Raw genomic sequence first — 20,071 nt, 5'->3', positions numbered from 1 at the left:
ATTAAAATGAGGTTTTCTAGCTGTAGTCTCTAAACTGAAAGTGTGATCCTTTTAAAGTGTAAAAAAGAAAACATAGTGTTGGTAGTTTCAAGTCTCTGCGATACTGTGCTGGCAAATGTTAGTTTTCAGAATAAAAAAATTAGAAATAGTTGGTATAAATATTCAGATAATGAAAACATTCTGTAAAAACAGTTTAATGAGGATTAAAGGGTTACTTAGACAAATTAAGTGGGTTTTTGTAGTAATTACATGGCTAACTTGGTTTACCTCAAGATAGTAATTTTATGCTGTGTATAGCAAGAAATTAAGAATGTAAAAATTTTGTCATAGTGCATTACAATTAAGTTCCAGTTTACAGACTCAATACGAGCAATACCTTTAGGATTCTAATTCCTGGTTATACCAAATGTTTGATCGTGCATTTCATTTGATTGCGCTGTTTAGCACTGAAAATAACTATTGTCAGATTTGACATAAAATACAATACAAAGATAGTAGAGGCAAAGGTTTACGCTATAGCTTGCTTGAGCACGATGCTCTTTAATTTGGCTGCAGTTAATCCCAAATGATAGTACTCGTATAAAGCATTCTGAGTGGGTTTTTTTAGCCTACTCTTCTGCCTGTAGTTAAAAGATGATTTTACATATTTGCATTAGCCCTTTATTATTTATCTTAGATTCTGTGTCCAAACTGTTAGTTTGAAAGTCTCTGTTCAGTTGAGTTTTCTGCTCTAGCTTTTTCTGTTAGGACGTCATTTTTGTGCTGTAATTTTTTTGTACTTTGAGGTTCTTTGGTCTCCTTTCATTTGTTTCACTTTTAATAACTTAACCTTTTTTTTCCTCTATTTGTTTCCAGTTTATGTTTTTCTAAATAACTTCCACATATGTCTAGTATTTCACATTCAAATTAATCAAAATCTGTTTGATTTTGCAGAATGTCTTAGTCCCGGCCTAAGACTGCAGTAAGTGTTTATTTAAGCGTAATTAGATACCGACTTTTGGATACAAATAGATGTTTACTGTTTAAGTAGAAAAGTTATGAGGTAGTTAATCAAGCCTCTCTACAAAAGTATTTGGTGACTGAGAGCACTTTAGTCAATAGTGACAGTAAAGCTTTGATAGAATACTTTTCAAGTTCATGTTCTGTTTCAAAAATATATTCTGCTTTTATGGCTTACAAATTTAATAATGTATTTTTTTATTACAGGGAGAAGAAAATGAAAATTCAGGATATTAAAAACAATATTAAAGAAGCTATAGAGGTAAACTTACGAGCTATTGTTTTTAACTATTCAAAGCTAACTATTTAGACATTCTCTGCAATTTTTTGGTTTTTTTTCTTTGCAGACAATAGTGACAGCAATGGGCAATTTGGCACCTCCAGTTGAACTAGCCAATCCAGAGAACCAGTTTCGAATCGACTACATCTTAAATTTAGCCAACCAGATAGACTTTGATTTCCCACCAGTAAGTAAATAATTCATGTTGGTTGCAGTCATGCTTTTTTGCAAATGATTATATTTCACTGTGCTGTAGTAAATATTTACAAAAAACAGTGAGTTGCTGTTTTGGGAATTACTACATTAGGTGTCTTTGGTCAGTGCTAACCAAATAAAGTATACAGTAATGCAGCTAGAATATTTAGGCTGATCCTTTATGAATACAGAAACCCTTGTCTCCTGTCTTGTGCTCTACCGAAATAATCAGGCACGGTTAAGATAGGCAGTGTTGGCAGTAACGTTTGGATATTGTTGGGAGTCTCTGCCCAAAAGGAGTGAAGATGTGCACAGCAGTCTGTTGATGATTAGCTAGAGATGTTCTCTTTTGGAAGAATAGAGTTTTCTTGCTGATTCAGACATGTTCTCTGACAGCTGTGTCAGCCAGACTTTCTGCAAAGGCTCCACATACTACGTCCTTGCCCCAGCCCTCCCAGTCCTAGTTAATCATTCAAAATGCCAGCAGCCCTAGAGTAAATGCGTGAAGTATGATTATTTATTTGATGCCCACTCACTGTGATTAATTTCTACTGTGTGTCAACCAGGCTAGTAGAAGAAGGCCGTGAAAATACAGTTTGCAAACGCTGAACTCTTAAACACTGAGAAGATATTAATTACCACGACATACCTTGTACTTGCAGTAATACATGAGTGTTTCAAAGCTTGTATTCTCACTCTGTGCAGTGTTGCAGGGGACTGAGGGTTGGAGTTATGATGACGTATCAAAACCGTGACCCATTTACACCAGAATTTTGTTTCCAGCAGTAGTCAATCCCAGGTGCTTGAAAGGAAAGAGCAAGTGCACATAGTAGTAAGATGTGGGATAGTTTGCACCACAGCAAGGTTTTCATAACTCTGATTTACAAACATTATTGAACGAGCTAGTTTGTGAAACCAGTGACAATTTCCTTTTGCAACTCTTGCCGCTTCTGAGAATTTCTCTGCTTTAGTCAACCTTTTATAGTAAGAGAAAAAAACAAACAACCCAAAACACATATTTTGTGTACAAGGCAGAAGTCATGTCCTATTAGCAATTAATTGGAAATATTGGCATTGTAATAGTCAAATGAAGTAATTTTCAAAGTTCAGCAGGTACACACAGGTTGATGGAGAGGGGGATGTATGATTCTTCTGTAGCATATAAAATGTAGTATTAGTCATTTTAGCTTAAAGAATCTTGAATAAGTTAGAGATTTTGAGATTAACTTGACACCTCTTTAATTTTGACACTTGTCAGCGTTATTCATAGGAATATTTGGCCCTTTCATGGATGATCCCTCCTACTAGAGGGACAAAAAAATTAATGCTTTGAAGATAGTTTTAGGAGAATATTTGAGATAAAAGACAGCGGCTCCTCACTCCACCCTGTGTGCTCTTGAACTGGCTTCGTGCCTGCAGGTCTCCTACTGCCCGTTGTTTTCTGATGGCTCAGGTTGTGATCTGTAACAATGCTGTAACAAGTTCCTGTGACCTGCCTCGTACTGAAATACTTGATTTTCCTTGTCTCTTCTGTCTTGGAGGGGTTTTTTTCTTCCATTCAATTGGAATGCAGTGATATTTTTTTTTTTTTCCTTTCCCCTGAAAATAAGGCATAATTGTGTAGTGGTAAGTGAATAAGCGTGAAGTAAATAAATAAGTGAATAACTGTGTATGTTTTACATTAATTTTCATAGAAAAAACAGTTAATATTCAGTATGTATTATCTCTGGTAGGATACATGGTAGCAAGCCCTTGATGTCTAAAGTAATAGAAATATATTTATCAGGTCCATAAATAATTTCCAGTTGGGTGAACAGTCTTTGATGTGTTAAATGACACACAACATTAGAAGTAACAGTGCTCCAATAAAACTAGTTTTTCTTCTCTGAGTGAAGGTACTGTGTTAAAATTTTTAAGCCCTGAGTCTACTGAGGTTTAGGCGTGTGCATAATTTTGACTAGTGGCTAGCTTCATTGGCATGATTAACTATTTCATATGTAAATGTTTGTAGGGTTGAGGTTTTAAAATGGATATACATTAGCCACTAATTTTGAAGGAGTATTGTTGGCTCCTTCTACCCTCAGTGATTATATAAGCTAATATGTATCCGATTTCTGAGTTTGTCTGAATGTAGGTTATACTCCTCTGGTATCTGAAAAACGGAACTTGCATTTTAAGTATGTATTTTAAATCAAGATCTAGAATATCCCTAGATGCCAGCTCTCAATGCATAGTGTCAAAAATACACGATCCTCCGGTACCTTTATAAAAACAATTTTTACTTTGTCATAGATTAATTCAGTGTACTTTGAAGAAAAAATAATTTTCTGTAAGTGGAAAGGATAGCCTTATGCTAGTTATGCTTTATATCTAAAGAAATCTTCATTATCTACTTCTTCCTCCAGTACTCTGGTGGGAGAATTTCATAAACTGGCTTTTCCTATATACTGTATTAATGCAGAAGAAGGGAGGGGTATTTTTAGCTGTGTTAGCAGTATGTAATGTTGTCTATTTTGAGTTGTAGAACTTGCTTTCTGTCTCTTTCATTTTCTTCATGGGGAATCATATTTCAGCTCTTATGAAGACATACTCCCCTCAGTATAGTATCTGATGCTGCTGTTCTCTGCCATAGGAAGAACATGAAGGTAGGGAGAAAAGAACATTCATGTACCAGGGAGATATTCTTTGAGGGCTGTGAGTATGTAGCGTGGTACTCTTTTAAAATACAAGGCTGTTTTGCTTCCCTTTAAATGCCCATTCTAAACATTAATTTAGCAAGCTCTACAGAAGGCAATGCACAGACATACAGAGTTTAGCACTAGGATTGTGTAATTTCTTCTCCAGCCACAGGAGATCATCTTTAAAACATACGAGGCCTCATCCTTCATCTGTACATGAAGGAGTATTTTAAATGAAGTTTAATGTACACACCAAAATCTGTGTTTATAATTACCTGTTGTACAGGTGGAGTTAGAATTCAGGTTTCTTAAGAGCAAGGTTCGGTGTAATGTGAAAGGCGGAAGCAACTAAAGGAAGGATGTAGGAGCTTTACAGTGTGATGATAGTATAGGAGTCTGGCTCAACATATCTAGGATTCAAAGAGCAACTTCTGTATTCTGATATTCTAATTCTTTTCTTAGTCTCTGTCTCCATCTGTTCGCGTTGCATTTTTTGACTTACAGGAAATGTGTGTCATTTGTGTAGAGCATATTGTATTGAATTAAAAAAAGAGGGAAAAAACAACTTGAGTTAAAAATAATGTTGGTCCAGTGCAATGCTAGGTTAAACATTCCCTTTCAAACTGAAAAATTAGTATGTTAGAGACTTAGTAATTCAGCACACTTGGTATTAAGCAATTAAATTTCTTGAATACAAATAGTAGCATATGGGGAAAGGAAAAGTGTAGTACTTACTGAAAGGAATTCTGTCCACATAACCATGCTGATGATTTAAAGTATTGCAATATTTAGCAGATCAAATCTGTAGCTCCTTTTGTAGTCCTTCTGTCTCATTTCACCATACTGCCTATACCGCTGGCAAGAACCTAGAAGAGTTTCACTCTCACAGCTGATAGTCCAATTTGTCTTGTCTTTTGTCAGTTTTCAACAGACAGTTTCTAAAATGTAAATTATAAAAAGAAACCCAAAACGATGTGACTGAAGTGGATTGATAAAGGCTAGGAACATAACCATGCTGAAAACCTGTGGAGAATGCTAATTAGTAATATTATAGGCAAAACAACCGAGTACTAAGTTAATGTTTTTATGTGAAGTATTTTCTGCCTTAGCTCATTGTGGACTTCTAAAATAGCTTGAGGACATAATATCTCCATGGGTAATGGAGTGCTGTTTTGATTTAGTTTTGCAAAATACTTTGCTGCTTTTGGGGGGTAAAATCTGTCCTTACTATAACTATTAGGCTTGTTTCACAGCCTTTTCTTAGAGCAGAGCAGAATGGAAATAACAGAAGTCTAATCATGTCTGTGTAATCTATTGTTAATATGAATAGCACTGATAAATGTTGTGTGTAGTATTCTATCTGCATCATTGGGAAACTTACTCTTGCTAAAATGACAGGACATTAAATGACTACGTCCTGCACAAAAAGTCTAGACCTGCTAGTTTGAATGAACAGTGAGAACAGAGGGATCATGCTTTCCATAGAGAAGTGCTGAAAGCAGAACCCCAAAACACTACAGTACCAGTATTTTAATGAAAGATTATAATTTAAGGAGGACAGTTATCATTGCCTTTATTTGAGTTGGGTTTTTGTCATGTTGATTAAATTGTCACTGGCCAGCATGATGACTTTAAGCAAAAGAAAAGGAAGTTGAAGTAAGAAAACCTCCAAGTTAATCAAACTGAACTCAGGGGAGATAGCTGAAGCATTTAATTTTAATAATCGAGCTGATTGTGAATGTGCATTAGTTACAGCTTTAGAAATGAGGTGGTAGTAATCTTTCTGTGTTGATGTACAGATCTGCAAGTACACATGTAATTGCTTCTGGGCTTGGATTTTAAGATTATGTCATGATAATATTTTTTAAAAAGAAAAAAATTGTAAGTGATTAGAAATTATAAAATGAACTATGGCCATCATTGAGGCTCTCAAATTAAACAAGTGGAAAAGTTGGTTTGCTTGAGCAGTAAATTTGGGAACTTGCCCAAGTTTGTGCTAGAACTGCTTTTTTAGTTATTTCACACTAACTGCAGGAGTAAATTTTACTCTTTAATTTTACGTGTAACAAGATAATACATGCTTTAATGTGGTGGGTAAGAAGAAAGATCTTACAAATGAAAATTTCAGGGTGTTTTTACAAGTATTCCATCAGTTCAAATGGAAAATAAAAACAAATGATGCTTAGTTAAGGTTTCCAAATGGCATTTCTATCACTAGTGTCCTTTGATGCATTTAGCTCGACACAATGTATGTATATGTTTTCAATGTCAAAAATCAACCTCATAAGTATTGTCAGTAATTCTGACTAGCTGTATATGTTTCAAATACAGGGTGATGCTGGGTTAGCTGGGTTACAGAGGTGATATTTTTATTCCTGTTCTGCATACCAGACAGTGTTTTCTCCATCCCGAGAACCAACAACAATAATGGCCTTTTTCTCATCCCTTTCTTTTTGCTCTTAGTTTTAGAAGAGGAAAGGAAATGCTCTTGTTCTATGATCATTTATCTTTCTGTGATCAACCAATTTGAACCAAGCTGCCAAATAAAACCTAATTATTTTTTGGGTCACAGCCCCTTTATAATTCTCTGGTTTTAATGAAATATTCAAAATAGGAGAACAGTATTTACAGCTGCCTATTTTTAATTCATCTGGACTCAGCTGAGGAAGATGCCTCTTGAAAATACCATAATAACTTCAGAGAGACTGTATTAAGAAAGTAGTCAATCAGAATATTAGCTATTGAAATGCAGAATAACTGGGGAATCACTCCAGCCTATGGCTCTCCTGATCTGGGAAAATACATGCTTAGAGGAGATGGGATCTTTTTTAGGGTGTTGGTGAAATTGTCTGCAGGTTTTTTGGTCCCAGTTTATTTTTTATTACACTGCTCCATTGTAGTTATTTTGAATCTCCCACTACCGGTGCTGCTGAATAGTTTTATTATGGTTTTTGAGTGGTGCCTTTGAGGCCGAGCTTTACCACATGCTGGCTTCAGCCTCAAAGCCAGCTTAGCATCCTTTCTGCCCACAGCCATCCCTTCCCTCTCCTCCACACCATGATGTGCCACCCTCACTTGCACCAAAAAAACCTCCATTGGGTCCCCAGCGTAAATCAGACCATTGAACTGATCCAGGTTAAAAATAACCCGGGTAACCCTTACTCCTCTCTTCTATTTTTGGGGAGGTTATTTTTAACAGGGATCAGTTTGGAGGGCTGGTTTACGACATGGCCCATAGGCGGTGTGGTACAAACTGCGTAACATGTTAATGCACAGCTGGGGCAGAGGTTGCGGTAGGAGTCCTTAAAATGATTTTGACACCAAAATCTTCAAGAAAATAACAAGACAATCTAATCTCAGTAAGAAAAGGTGTGAACTGGTATCTCTTTGCTGCCAGAAGTGTTCCTTAATTACGTAGGCAACAGAACACAATTATCTGTCGCTGTAGATAATCACCCTGATGCGTATAATGATAGATACATTATTATTCCTGTTTAAATACATCATGGAAGAGGAGGAGAGCTGTTCTGGTTTGAACAGCATCACTAGCTTTATAATGTAAGGACAAATATCTTCACTCTAATGGGGGACATTTCCCATGAGGCTATCTTAAATGTCACAGATTTTGGGGTGGGGAAGTAGATGAAACATATTTGCTGGTGGGTATAGCCGTGGAAAGCTGGGAAAGCTGGGAGATGGAGCCTGGTTCCTTGGGTGTCTGGATAGTATTGTCTGGAAGTTGGGCAGCTATCACAGCAAGAAAATTTGGGGCTCTTGCTCTTTCGTGTTACAGACTTGCTTTATTGTTTTGAGCAAGCCACCTCACTGTCACTTTCTTTTTTTAATGCTCTAAATACCTCGTAATCTCTAAAATAGTGATAATATATGTATCTTGGAAAAGTATTTAAGCGTTTTGAGGTGCAAAACTGATAGAAAATGTGGATATGTGAAGTGTTTTTAACTCAAGGATGTTAATGTTGTTAAAAAGGAATGGGGAGCATTACAGGCAGTATCAGCAGAGTGATGTGATACTAGATCCTCTGAGATAATCTTTACTTACTCTTTTTCAAATCTCCATTATCTTATCTACACAGAGCAGCTCCTTTGTAATGGACGTCTAGACAATCCAATTGAGTTTACCTGATCAGAGTTGAACAGGACGTAAAGCAAACTGGTTTTCCTATCCTTTAATAGCAGAAATAAATTTTTTAATACAGATTAATTAAAGAGTTCTTTTGAAGCTGCCTTTTAGTATTGGGACTCTGAGGTAGGCAGCCACTTGACTTCATTTCTGTTTCTTATAATTAAAACATGTATAACTAGTAATTATTTGCAAATGAATCTCCTGAAATCTCTGATTTTTGTCCACATGGGGAGATGCTTGATGTTTTAGTCTTATGAATGAATAGAAATATCTAGAAAATTCTGACATTGCTAACATATTTATTGGAAGTGATTTTTTCTTTTTAGGTGTTATTGTTTTTGTTTGTTTGTTTGTTTTGGCTGCAGTCTGCAGTACTGTAAGTTTTAGTTAGGCTGTGAACTAGCCCATTGCAACATATTAAGAAATACTATGTTGATACAAAGCTTTTTTCATGAATAATTGAAATGAAAATACATTGAGTATAAGCATAAAGTGGTATCTGACGTTCTTGGTGACGAGACATTATTTTAGTAAGTAAAAGCAAATACTATTACAAAACCTAGTTTTTAGGTTCCCAAGCAAATTCCTGGTGGCCATCTTTTTTGACAGCAGTTGTCATAGTAGTTGTTACCTGGAATGGAAAGCTTTCGGGTGTGCAGGAACTCCCCGGTGGTCCCGCTGGCCGCTGGAGCTGTGCTGGAAGCAGCTGTCTACGGCGCGTGGCGCCGAGGCTCTCGCACGCCGGGATGTGTGCGCTGTGACTCGGGTGTCTATGTCCGTTAGCAGCTGGTAGGTGAATTCAGTATGAACTGCTTTCAATGCCATGCATTCTACTGGTCCCGTTTCGTCCACGAAACAATAAAGTCTCTGGGATTTCTGTAGGAGCATGCAGAATTTATGCAAAGCTTTTTTTTTATTTACAGAGGAGAACTTGATTGGTTTTTTTAAATGTAATTCTTTAGTAAAGCGTATAATTGGAAACAGTGTGTGCCTATATAGGAAATAAATTTTAATATGGGAAGTTCTTTCTTGTTACACCTAAGTGTAAGACTATTTAATTAAGTAAAAAATATTTGTGCTTTATATGTTTTGACTGCTAAAGTTTTCCAGAAATCAAAGCATTGACTAGGAAGCTGGGCTTTTTTGTAGTGAAGAAACCATTTGTAGCATCCGCTAGAAAAGTTAATTGCTGTATTCCATTTAGTTGGCTATACCATTCAGTAATTTGACATTAGACATGAAAAATAGGAATGGAAACAACTACTAATTCACCAGCTGCATTAAAAAAAGCTTTTTTAAAAAATGTATTTTGATAAGTCTTTAACTTTGCTATACTTCATGCATCCAGCTAGAATTACTTATTAAATAAAGTTAATATGCTGTTTTTCTCCATTTAAATGGAACTTCGGTCTCCATCTAAAACAAAGGTCATGGACAAAAGAAAACATAGCAAATAAAGTAGCACTGCCTGGCTGGTGATGAAATAAAGTAAGTAAAAACCACTTGAAAACATAGTAAGTTATAAAATTGCTTACATCTATCTATACAATATTTATCTGTTTAGCAAAAGTAACAGATATAGACTCTATGTATCAGGAAATAACATGTTTAATGGCTGCCAACTAAGGAGCATGAAGCTTTGAGAAATACCAATTTAAACATTATGCGTAGTCGATTCGATTTTGCTAATAAGTCAGTGGTTCATATTTTTACTTTAATAGAAAATCTGGTTCATCTTGCTGTCTGGTAATGAAGGTTGCATATTTTTGTCGATTTGTCTATTTGTCCCTATTTTTCCTCAAATATAGATTAAGTCCCCTAGTTTTCACCTTGTTTTAGAGTTTCTTTTCTTCCCAAATTTTAATCTGTAGGAAAAAGCTTGAGAATCCGTTTTTCTGAAGAAAGCCGAAAGCTGTCAACCAGAGGCATCTCTGTAAGAGGAACTGTTAAGCCTGTATTCAGTAAAATTACATATCTGTTTAGGCCAGTCTTTCAGAAGAACAATAATATTACAGTACCAATTGACTTTAAATGTAGCATAAATAAAGAGTACATGTGTATTTAAAAAAAAAAAGGAGAAAAAAAAAAGCCAGTCTCCGTTCCGACTTCTGTGAACAGAAGTGAGAAGGAGTGTTAGACCTAAGCAGATTTGCTAATTAGCATTGCTTTTCTATATAGTGATGAGTCTCTTGATTTGTTTGCTGCAGAACTTCTTGCTACACCTGATGCATTCTTTAATGTGGCAGCATCTGCAGGAACTGCTCTTGTCCTGCCTTCTGGTAATGCAGATTTTATTGCCAGTAACAGCAGTTTCGAAACTGCAGTGAAAATGGGGATGCTGTTACTTCTTAAGCTTCAGTTTGTTGCATGCAATAAAATACAACATATTCAGTGCATGAAGTGAAGGTATTTTTGGCTAGAATATTAAAGGAATGTGCCCTTTGAATTCTGCAGCACTTTCACTGAGATGGTCATGTAGTTCTGTTGAAATTCCATAAAGTATTTCCTCAAATTGGAGAATCTGCAGTCCAGGACTTTAGACAATGACATTATCTGCACATCTTTTCTGTAGTGCAGTCGTTTTTATGGTGCAAAAAAACCCCACCCTATATTTTGCTTTATTACTAATTGATTTGATTAGCATTTGAAGTAAATGCTAATGCTTTATTCTGCACTTCCATTTTTATCCAGTAAGTTCCCACCATGCTATATTTATAGGTTCATAAGTTCACGTTTAGAAATTCATTTGAAGAAACTGTGACTTAATTTCTCTTGATACGTCTTCGTTGTTTTCCTCAGAGCAGTCTTAAAGAAGACGAACAGATTAATTCAATTTATGTTGAAATAGAAGAGCTGTCAGCTGAATTAAACAGGAAATAGGCATAAACTTAATACAGAAATTCTTACGCGTTTTCTGGTTTTAATCACAGTAAGAGACTATCACACAATATTGGTGTACACATAGATGAAATACAATTTTACCTGTGAGCCTGCATGGTATTGCAATTGCTTGAAAAGAATTTGTGTGCGAGGCTGCATGAAGACTAAGCAACGTGTAAATGTGCTAACTGCCCTGCGGACATGTTTCTTGGGCTTACAACAAAAAGTGCCTTTGGGCATAAAAGTTCTGTAATGTACAAAGACTTGGAAATGTGATGGTAAACATGCTTCTAAAAAAAAAAACATTTGTATTTTAATTTAATTTACATCATGTCAGATGAGTAAAGGATGAACTTGGATGAGCATGGAAGTAGCTAAAAAGAAAAGAAGTGAAAAATATTGTGATCTATTTTATGTTTTAATTGTGTGGAATACTCTTTGCTCTTTTTACATGTGTCCTTCAGTGCTAAATTTAAAGTCATTTTCCATTATTCCAGTACCAAATACAGTAGATTGCAGTACGGCTAAGTCGCGTAAAGGTACCTGTTTAGATGCAGCCATCTGTGACTTCCCAACAGGGAGCGTGCCATTAGTTTATGAAGTTATGATGGAATTTAAACATGTCAGGTCCCAAATCCTGAGAGAGATCCACAAGCACAGGCCTTTTCCCTTGTCAAACTCCAATGGAAGTTGGCAAGAGCTCGTGTGGGAATGACGGTGTGTGGATGAGCAGGTACACAAGCAAGTATCTGCTGCGTGCGTGACGCCGAGTTTTGATCCTGCCACAGGTCTGTTGTGCTCGTAGCTGACTGGGGCTGGTAAGGGTGCAGTGTTCTCTACATGCAAGCATCTCTCCTGGTAGAGTTCTGCCGTTCAGAGAACCAGCAGGTTGTCAGGGTTTTCAGCTTGCCTTTGGAGAGTACATGACATTTCTTCAGTGGTCCCGGAAAATTTAAGATTTCATAAGCTCCCAGGAAACTGAGTAGCTTTTTACTCTTCAAAAAAATCCCAGCAAATAAACAGAAATTTAATTAATCTATTGTAAGTGTATGTGAGCTTGATTTCTTCATGTAGACTGTATTATGAGTCTATGAATACTGTTATGAATATGGATTCTTCTTCAGAAAGATTGTAAGACGATAAGTGATCTGCCCTTGGAATTTGTCTGAATTTAGAATGAGGAGGAGCTATTTTATCTTTTACTCTTTTCTGTTGGTGGAAGTTTCTGGCAAAAACAGGCTTTTTGTTTCCAACCTGAAAGGGGGCAGCAAAGCTGAGTACGGTCCTGGGTTCGGGCCATTATTTGCAATGATGCTTGTTCTTAGCACTGCATTTAATTTGACTATTTGTTTTAAGTTTATTATATATTCATTACATAAAAAGCAACTACATGATGTAGTATGAAAGACGTTTTCCAAATCCTAATTTAAGCCTCAAAGGAAATTTCTCAGAGTTTTATTAAACCTTCCTTCTTAGCCAGAGGTCTACAAAAATAGCTGATCGTTGAAATGCCTTTATTACCGCTCTCTACTGCCCCAGGAGAGAGCTGGAATGGTATGGAAGACTTCTTCGTGAGCCTTTTATGCTACCAGTAAGTTCAATTCATTAATGAATTGCCGCCTTTCCATGTATAAGTATGCTCTGAAGAATCAGAGAAACATTGATTACGTGGTTTAAACTGCAGAGGAATCTGGACAAAATGGGGAGTAGGGTACGCATCGGCCAACTTTCATCTTGGTGCTCTCACCACGTCGGTTCTTCCTCCCTAATGAGCATTATGTGCTTTAAATAGGAGTTGTGTGAAAGGATAAAATCTGAGCGGTGTTCTAGTATCAACAGATTAAGCTTCTGTGGTGATTAAACTTTTTGTTAAAGTAGAAATAAAAGCGAAATGGTGAGATTATGCTAGTGAGGCCTTTTAACCAAAGGCACTTTGTAGATTATGGGTATGGAATTGTGTGTTGGCACATTTCTCAAATACTGTGGTGTTTTGAAACTCGTAACAAAGGGGAAAATGAAAGTTCAAACTTCACAGGAGTTTCTTGAATAAAATTTCCCTTCCCATTGTCCATTCCTTGCAGCCACATCCAGCGTAATTTGTGCTAGTAGCAATGTGAAGATACTGTAAGCAGAAACCCAAAATATTTCAGCATCATTCTTCTTTTCTAAGCACGAAAAACTATTGATAACGAGACTGAATCCTTGCTGAAAATATTTCTGACTCAGTTATGGGAAGTGCTGAGTACTCTGGCCTCTCCCAAAGAGTTTTGTATTCAGCTCTGGACACATGCCAGTAACTGGAGAATATCTTCAACTATTTGTAGGTATGCGTTTCCTTTGTGATATCATCGGCATTTTTTCCCTAAAATAGCGAGCAATAATTAACACTTGTTCACGCCATTAGGAATGCAGATGTTTCCCTATTCAAGTGAGTGTCTTATTAAACTGTCTGATTTGACATATTTAACACCTTCTGGTCTCCCTGCCCAAACACAAAGAGAATGACAAGATGCCATCAGTTTTGTTCTGTGAGTGGCCTTACAGTCAATAGTAATCACTTGATTTCAGATGTGAGCAATAAAAAATAAATCAATTTGTCATGTATCTACCTATCCTGGAAGGAGAAAATCAGCTTGTGCAGTTTGTCTTGGAATGCACTCTGCTGCCCTGCCATCCTGTGACCTTGTCTTGTTCTAATGCGGTTCTTTAGTGGAATGCAGCAGAACTGCCTGACTGTCATGAAAGTGAAGTTCACGTACCCCCACCTTGTAGGTTTGTAAAGGGGTTTGAAACCAATGGTCAATGTTATTTTTAAAAGCTGAACACATCGGGAAGCAAATGTCCTCCAAGATACAATTTTACAGAAGCTGGCTTGGTCTGACCTTTAATCATCAGGTTTGTAAGTGGATGACCTGTTTAAAACTCATATTGTGAAACATGCAACTCCATGGGACAGTGAACTTTGCCCAGGAATTGAATCCCAGTTTTAACCACAACATTGTGTAATAGTTGTACACACCTTTTAGTAGGTAAGGTTTTATTTCAATGGCATTGACTTTCGCTGGAATTAGTAAATAAGCTGTTCTAATGACAGGTCCACCCTATATTATATTATACAAAGAAAAGTTAATGTTGCATGTCCATGCTCAGGTTCCTGTGAACATGGTGTCACAGTGGCAAGAACTGTGCCAATGTTTTTCCCTGCCAACATCCTAATGCCTACAAAACACTGCTTCATAAACAGTTTTTTAAAAGTCTTTTGAGTATTTATATATCTGGAGGGAACAAAACCTTGTAGGCTGTATGTCCACTTTTTCATTTTCTACTAATATTTTATCCTTTTAGAATGTCTCTCAAAAGCTGATCTTGGTTCCTTTATTTTTTCCCAGGCCTGCAGTTTGTCTCTTGAGGATTTTTTTTTTTTTTTTTAACAACCCAAACGCTCAATGTACAAGTTTTTTAACACTTTCTCTGGTTTGACTTTTATTAAAAGCACTGTTTACTGCTACCATTTATTCAATATGCTGAAATTTTCTAACACGAGTAGGTTTTTAACTTGATAAGACTTTGCATTGCCCCTTTTCTAATCCAGAATTGTGTCAATAAGATCTTTCTGGAACAAAGTACTGTTTTCCAAGCATCCTTTTTACATGATGATTTCTGCTGATGGTTTGGTTTTTTCTCTAGAGGTCTGCGTAGATTCCTGTAAGTGAATACAGGCAATTTATAAACGCTGCCTATTGACTCATTCTTTTGGGAAACTTTCAGCAGGTGGAGAAAGTGCCATCTAATGAATAAAACATTAATACTGAAATACATTCCTTTTCACATAAATACAACTTTTTAAATACAGCAGTGTTATGGTATAATGAGAAATGAGGCTTCCTCACCATCAGCAAGTCATGGTCCTTGATACTTCAGTTATCTAAGTAAGACCAGAGAGAGTTTACCCAGAGAGTGGATTTTATCATTGGTTTTTCTAGTTTCACAGAAGTGTAGGCTGTTAGTTAGGGATTGTGCCCGGAATTCGAACTATGCCCCTGCCCAGCCTGGACACATTCAAAGTCAAGCCCGGCTTGTTCTGTTCTGATTTGTGTTACATTGGCGTCATTTTCCCTAAATGTTCTACACTAGGATGTCTCCCTCTTTAGGGTTATGTTAGCGCTTTGAAAAGTGTGAAGTCTGGTAAATAAATGCTACAATCTTGACATAATTCTTAGGAAGAATTCACTTCTCACCTTCTTTGATGATGCCATGCTGTCATCACTTGTGTTGACTTTTGTTGCTTTACACAAGCTTCAGCTGTAGTTTAAACAGGATCTTGGGTGTGTATTGTGTAACTGCAACATATTTTTTTTTAAAATGGAAAATGACATAATGTGAGTATTATTTTTTTTCAGTTTTAAGTATGCATAGGGCAAGAATGGATAATATGACCATACTTTGCAAATACTAAGGATTGTTTGGAACCTAACATTTAAATCCTGTTTATTGTGGAATGTCATCTCAAACCAAATTGTTATGTAGTATTTTTTTATTTATTTTAGCTGTCTTGTTAGGAGTTCCATTTTATAGTGCAAGAGAAGCCAGTGTTGATGCTGCTGTAGAGTCTGTTATATTAGAAGAAGAGCAAATGAATCAGTGTTATGGAAACAAGAACCAGACATGTAAGGACTAGTTTTCTGGCTATTTCTTTTTAGGAAATTTGCCTGCTACTTTTGGTTAATTTGTTTCCTAACTCATTATTTTTACAGTTCTCATACAAATTAGACCTATTTAAGTAAAAAAAAAACCAAAAACCCCGCTGTTGCTAACTTGATTTTTCTAGTGGCCTCTGAAGCCCCTGTTTTACCTAAATACATAACAAATCTTGTGGTTCTACTTGCCTTCCTTGAGAGTAGCCCCAGGCTACATTCCATGACTCAAATGGGATGCTGAGGATTTCTTACGGGTTTTTTTTTTTCCTGAAATTTTATTTCAGAGTTGTGGTTAGTGTAGATGTCTTGGGGAGGAGGGACAATGTGGGTTTTTGCAACTAGCTACTATGTCTTAATTCCAAAATCAGTCACTAATATAAGTAGGCTTGTAATAAAGCAGGAGTGGAAGCCTATAAGCCTAGTTGCAACTTTTCTTATGGTGAACACCTTCCTAGTTGACAGTTGCGTAAGCTGGGTCAGCATTAGTCCCAAAATGTGTGAAGATATATCAGATGTGGCCTAAAGGCAAAAGGTTGTTTATTAATAAAAGGCCTTCATATTTGGCTATCACAAGTCATGTAGTTCAGTTTTAAAAACAAACAACAAAAAAAGACCAACAGAAACACACAAAAAAGCCCCAAACCCCCCACTGCGTATTAGTATAATAATCTGTTACTCATTACTTGTTGTAGATCCTGATTTTGAAAAGCCAATAAAAAGTTCAAAGAATGTGGACTTAAATTCTTTTTCCATCCCACATGGACAGTTAATATCCATATTGAAAAGATTGCATAAGTATTGCTGGTTATAGTTCGGATTAGCAGGACAGACATAAAGGCAGTATTAAGTATTTTATTGCTAATTTGGCCTAGAAAGGCACAAATATTGATCATTATTCCATTATTGTAATCCTCATATTTTCTTAGAGTTAAGAACGGCCCTTAAAACACAGGGAAGACTCTTCTGAGCAATATGTAACTGTTCTCTTAAACTAAATCCTGGGCTTTTTATTATCAATGTGTTTATGCTAGAGCCAGGAACTGGATTTACTTTTCATCCCATTTTAAGAGTCTGATTGCAGAAACTACTCCAAATGTTTCTCCACAAGGTATGATGGAGCTCGTAAGTTGTTTGAAATAATTGCTTTACATCAGTTCTCCACCAGAATGTCATAGTTGTAGTGAGAAACAGTAGTGAGGAAGGACTTTTGTGTCTCGTTTTTGTGGCAGTGTTTTACTATACTGTGACCTTTTTCATTAAGGCACTGCCTCTTTTCACTTTAAATGCACGTTTGTAGGTGATGAAGAATCTTTTATGTTTTATTGCATTTTCTGTAAACTTACGTTTGCCTAGTTATTTTCTTTACTTACTATAATGCAGTATGAAGTGAGTATTTTGGGGTATATTTGGAGATAATTGGCTTGGCAGATGCTGACCCCAGTTTGAAGTAGATGTCTGTTTTAGAACCATATGTCTGCAAATAGTTCAATTAACTATCTGAAGTCAGGTGTAAGTTATCTTGATTAGATGGGGCATTTTAAATGGTGTGTGTCCATTTGAATCAGCTGCTATTTCAGCAAAAAAAAAGTCTTGTACAATTGACCATTCAATTTTTCAGTTTACCACCTTTGTAGTAATAAGTTGAGTGAGTTATAAGATGTTCTGTGTTAGACTACTGTTACTTTAAAAAATAACTATATAAAGCTGCCCCAAAATGGTTTTAGTTCAAATACTGTGAGATTCCAGATAATTCCCCCTCTATTTTCTCTCCTACTCCTTTTTGCTTTGCAAAGATATTTTCCTCACTGTGCTGTGACACAATCGAAGATTGAAGGTAACTGACAGTCCCCAGCTGCCAAAAAATTGGAAACCTTCAAAATGAAAGCATGCAGTAAACATAATTCCAGCAGTGGGAGAAAGAAAACTGAAGACTGGAGTTAAGATCTTGATTAATCTTTTACTTGCTTTAACAGCAAATGATCATATAATCTACAAATACTAAAAATCAAGTAAAATCTTTCATATCTACTTAGGAAATAAATTTAACTCATCTTTTTGTTCATGAACAGTTCATAAAAGCAGGGGACAAACTGAAAAGATACATCTATTGCCGTATATAAACGTTATAATCTCTTTAAAAGAAACTAGAGCAAAATTTACCTATAGAGGGTTTTTTAGATGCGTAGTATGCATTTACTATTGTTTGTTTGTGCAGCTAGTGAATATTCAATAGCAATAAAAGCAAGATCAGATTTACAGTTGATAGGCTGTTTCCATCATGGGTATTCATAATTGTAAGATCACACAATCACATATGGATCTTCTACCTGCCAAAAAGAGGATGGTTTGAAAACCTGCATCACTAAATTAAGATGCCATTATGTATCTTTAAGATGCTGTTTAAAGCATCTGCTCTTCTGGTACAGTTCAGGTGTTAGTTAACATTCTGGTAGGAAAGTGAATTTTTTAAAAAGGTATCTTCAAGTGGAATCTTGGACTTCACATTTAGATGTGACCTTTCTTTGTACTACACTGATAGTAAAAAAATGCGAGATACTGATATCCCAAGAGAGGAAGCAATTCCAAAGCTAAGTTAATGGAGGAACCTTGAAGCAGTTAAATGGTTATTTAAAATAATACAATCTTTTTCTTTAAAATGTTTCTACTGTGAAGAAAAGGGGTGGGAGGAGAAGTGGAATATATACACCAACTATTTTAAAGTTCGTGTGCTGTCCTGGGTGCAAAAAAGCTGATTTGCAATAAGTTACCTGAGCCACTTAAAATCAGAATAAAAGTATTTAGTCCCAAACACTTTAAAAGCTCTGAGAGAGAGCCCAGAAGAGAACACAGTCGTCGATAAAAGTAATGCCCTCAGTGGTGTGTGTGTTTAAGTCACTAGGCTGCTGCTGTTCCTTCTAAGTCTATTCAAAGTTCTTAGACTGGTAGCCAGAAATACAATTACGTGTCGCATGCGCCCCTGTTGGAGCCACGTGCATCTTTTATATGCAAAAAAGAATGGGCTTCTGGGTGTGTTTCATACTTGTGTTACAGGTTCAGCAAAACTGAAGCGTTTCATTTTTGGCTATCTGCTTTCGTATCTGGGCTTACTTTTAAGGTTGACACAATCAAAACGTGATCTAGCTTTGTATCACTGTATTTCTTCAGTAGTTCAATGTCCTTTCACACTGTAAAAGAACAAATTCTGCAAATACTTTAAGTGATACAGAGTTAAGTAAGATACAGATGTCTATCCAACCCCAAAGATCCTTACTAACTTGGAGGGTCAACTAAAACCTGATCATGATTTGCTGCCTTTATTTGAGAATTACTGAGAAGTAGTGTTTCACTGAAGAAGAAGAAAAAAATCTTGACAGCCAAATAAATATAACATGCAGTGCAATTGTGAGTTAAAGAACAAAAGTTACAAAATAGTATTGATTATTGAAAATGCCAGCAGAATTGCCATTAATTAAGTGTTAACCTCTCTTTCAATATATAGTTGGACTCGATCAAAATGATTGAGAAGCAGTTCTTTGAGTGCCTACTAAACATTAAAGTCAAAACAACTAAAAAAGACAACTGAACTTGTAGTCAGGTTCAAAAAAAACGTTTGAATTTTTTGTAAAATATGCTACCATTTACTGTTCATTACAGTGTAACAATACGTTACCATTTGCTGACTCTCTTCATATAAAATCCATTTTGTTTATACTGTTTTTACTGTTTCAGGAGTTTTATGAACATACAAAAACACTTTGGCAAGATGAAGGTGTGAAAGCCTGCTATGAGAGATCTAATGAATATCAACTGATTGATTGTGCACAGTAGTAAGTATTGTTTCTATTCTGCTGTATTATTGACTGCGATATAGACATTTATTTTTTTATTGAATATTAATGACAATGATGTGGATGGTCCTGGTGCTTACTTTTCCTTACTTTGGAAAAGGAGTGTATGCTACATAGTGAATTCTTGGTAATCAGCTATTCAGAAAGGTAGCAAAAAACTGGCGTTCAGTCAGACAATAATATCTATATTGAAAACCTTGCAGATGCTCTCAAATGGTCTTAATGCAGGCTGACACCTTAATGCAGTGGACAATTGTATGGTCTCAAAGACCAACCTTCCTGCTTCTTCCACTTAGGCCAGTTCCTTTCCAAATGCCAGCTTCAGATACTGCAACAAGTTTTAGTAAGTT

The 20,071-nt window shown here is 36.1% G+C and overlaps 1 protein-coding gene across 2 annotated transcripts in view; it reads left to right on the top strand.

Annotated features, from left to right (window-relative positions):
• Positions 1 to 20,071, top strand: part of GNAS (GNAS complex locus) — a gene marked incomplete at its 5' end in the record, with an annotated part of 154,168 nt that overhangs the window by 96,699 nt on the left and 37,398 nt on the right. For both annotated transcript variants that reach the window (XM_082007230.1, XM_082007231.1), the window contains 3 exons: positions 1,207 to 1,261; positions 1,347 to 1,466; positions 19,603 to 19,700. In XM_082007230.1, coding sequence (XP_081863356.1) covers positions 1,207 to 1,261; positions 1,347 to 1,466; positions 19,603 to 19,700 — 273 coding nt within the window. The remainder of the gene's footprint in view (positions 1 to 1,206; positions 1,262 to 1,346; positions 1,467 to 19,602; positions 19,701 to 20,071) is intronic.

Source organism: Phaethon aethereus (genome assembly GCF_964289735.1).
Source record: "Phaethon aethereus genome assembly, chromosome: 16".
In the NCBI taxonomy this organism is placed as follows: Eukaryota; Metazoa; Chordata; class Aves; order Phaethontiformes; family Phaethontidae; genus Phaethon; species Phaethon aethereus.
Note: the sequence above shows the minus strand (reverse complement) of the source record. Positions and strands in the feature narration are given on the sequence as shown.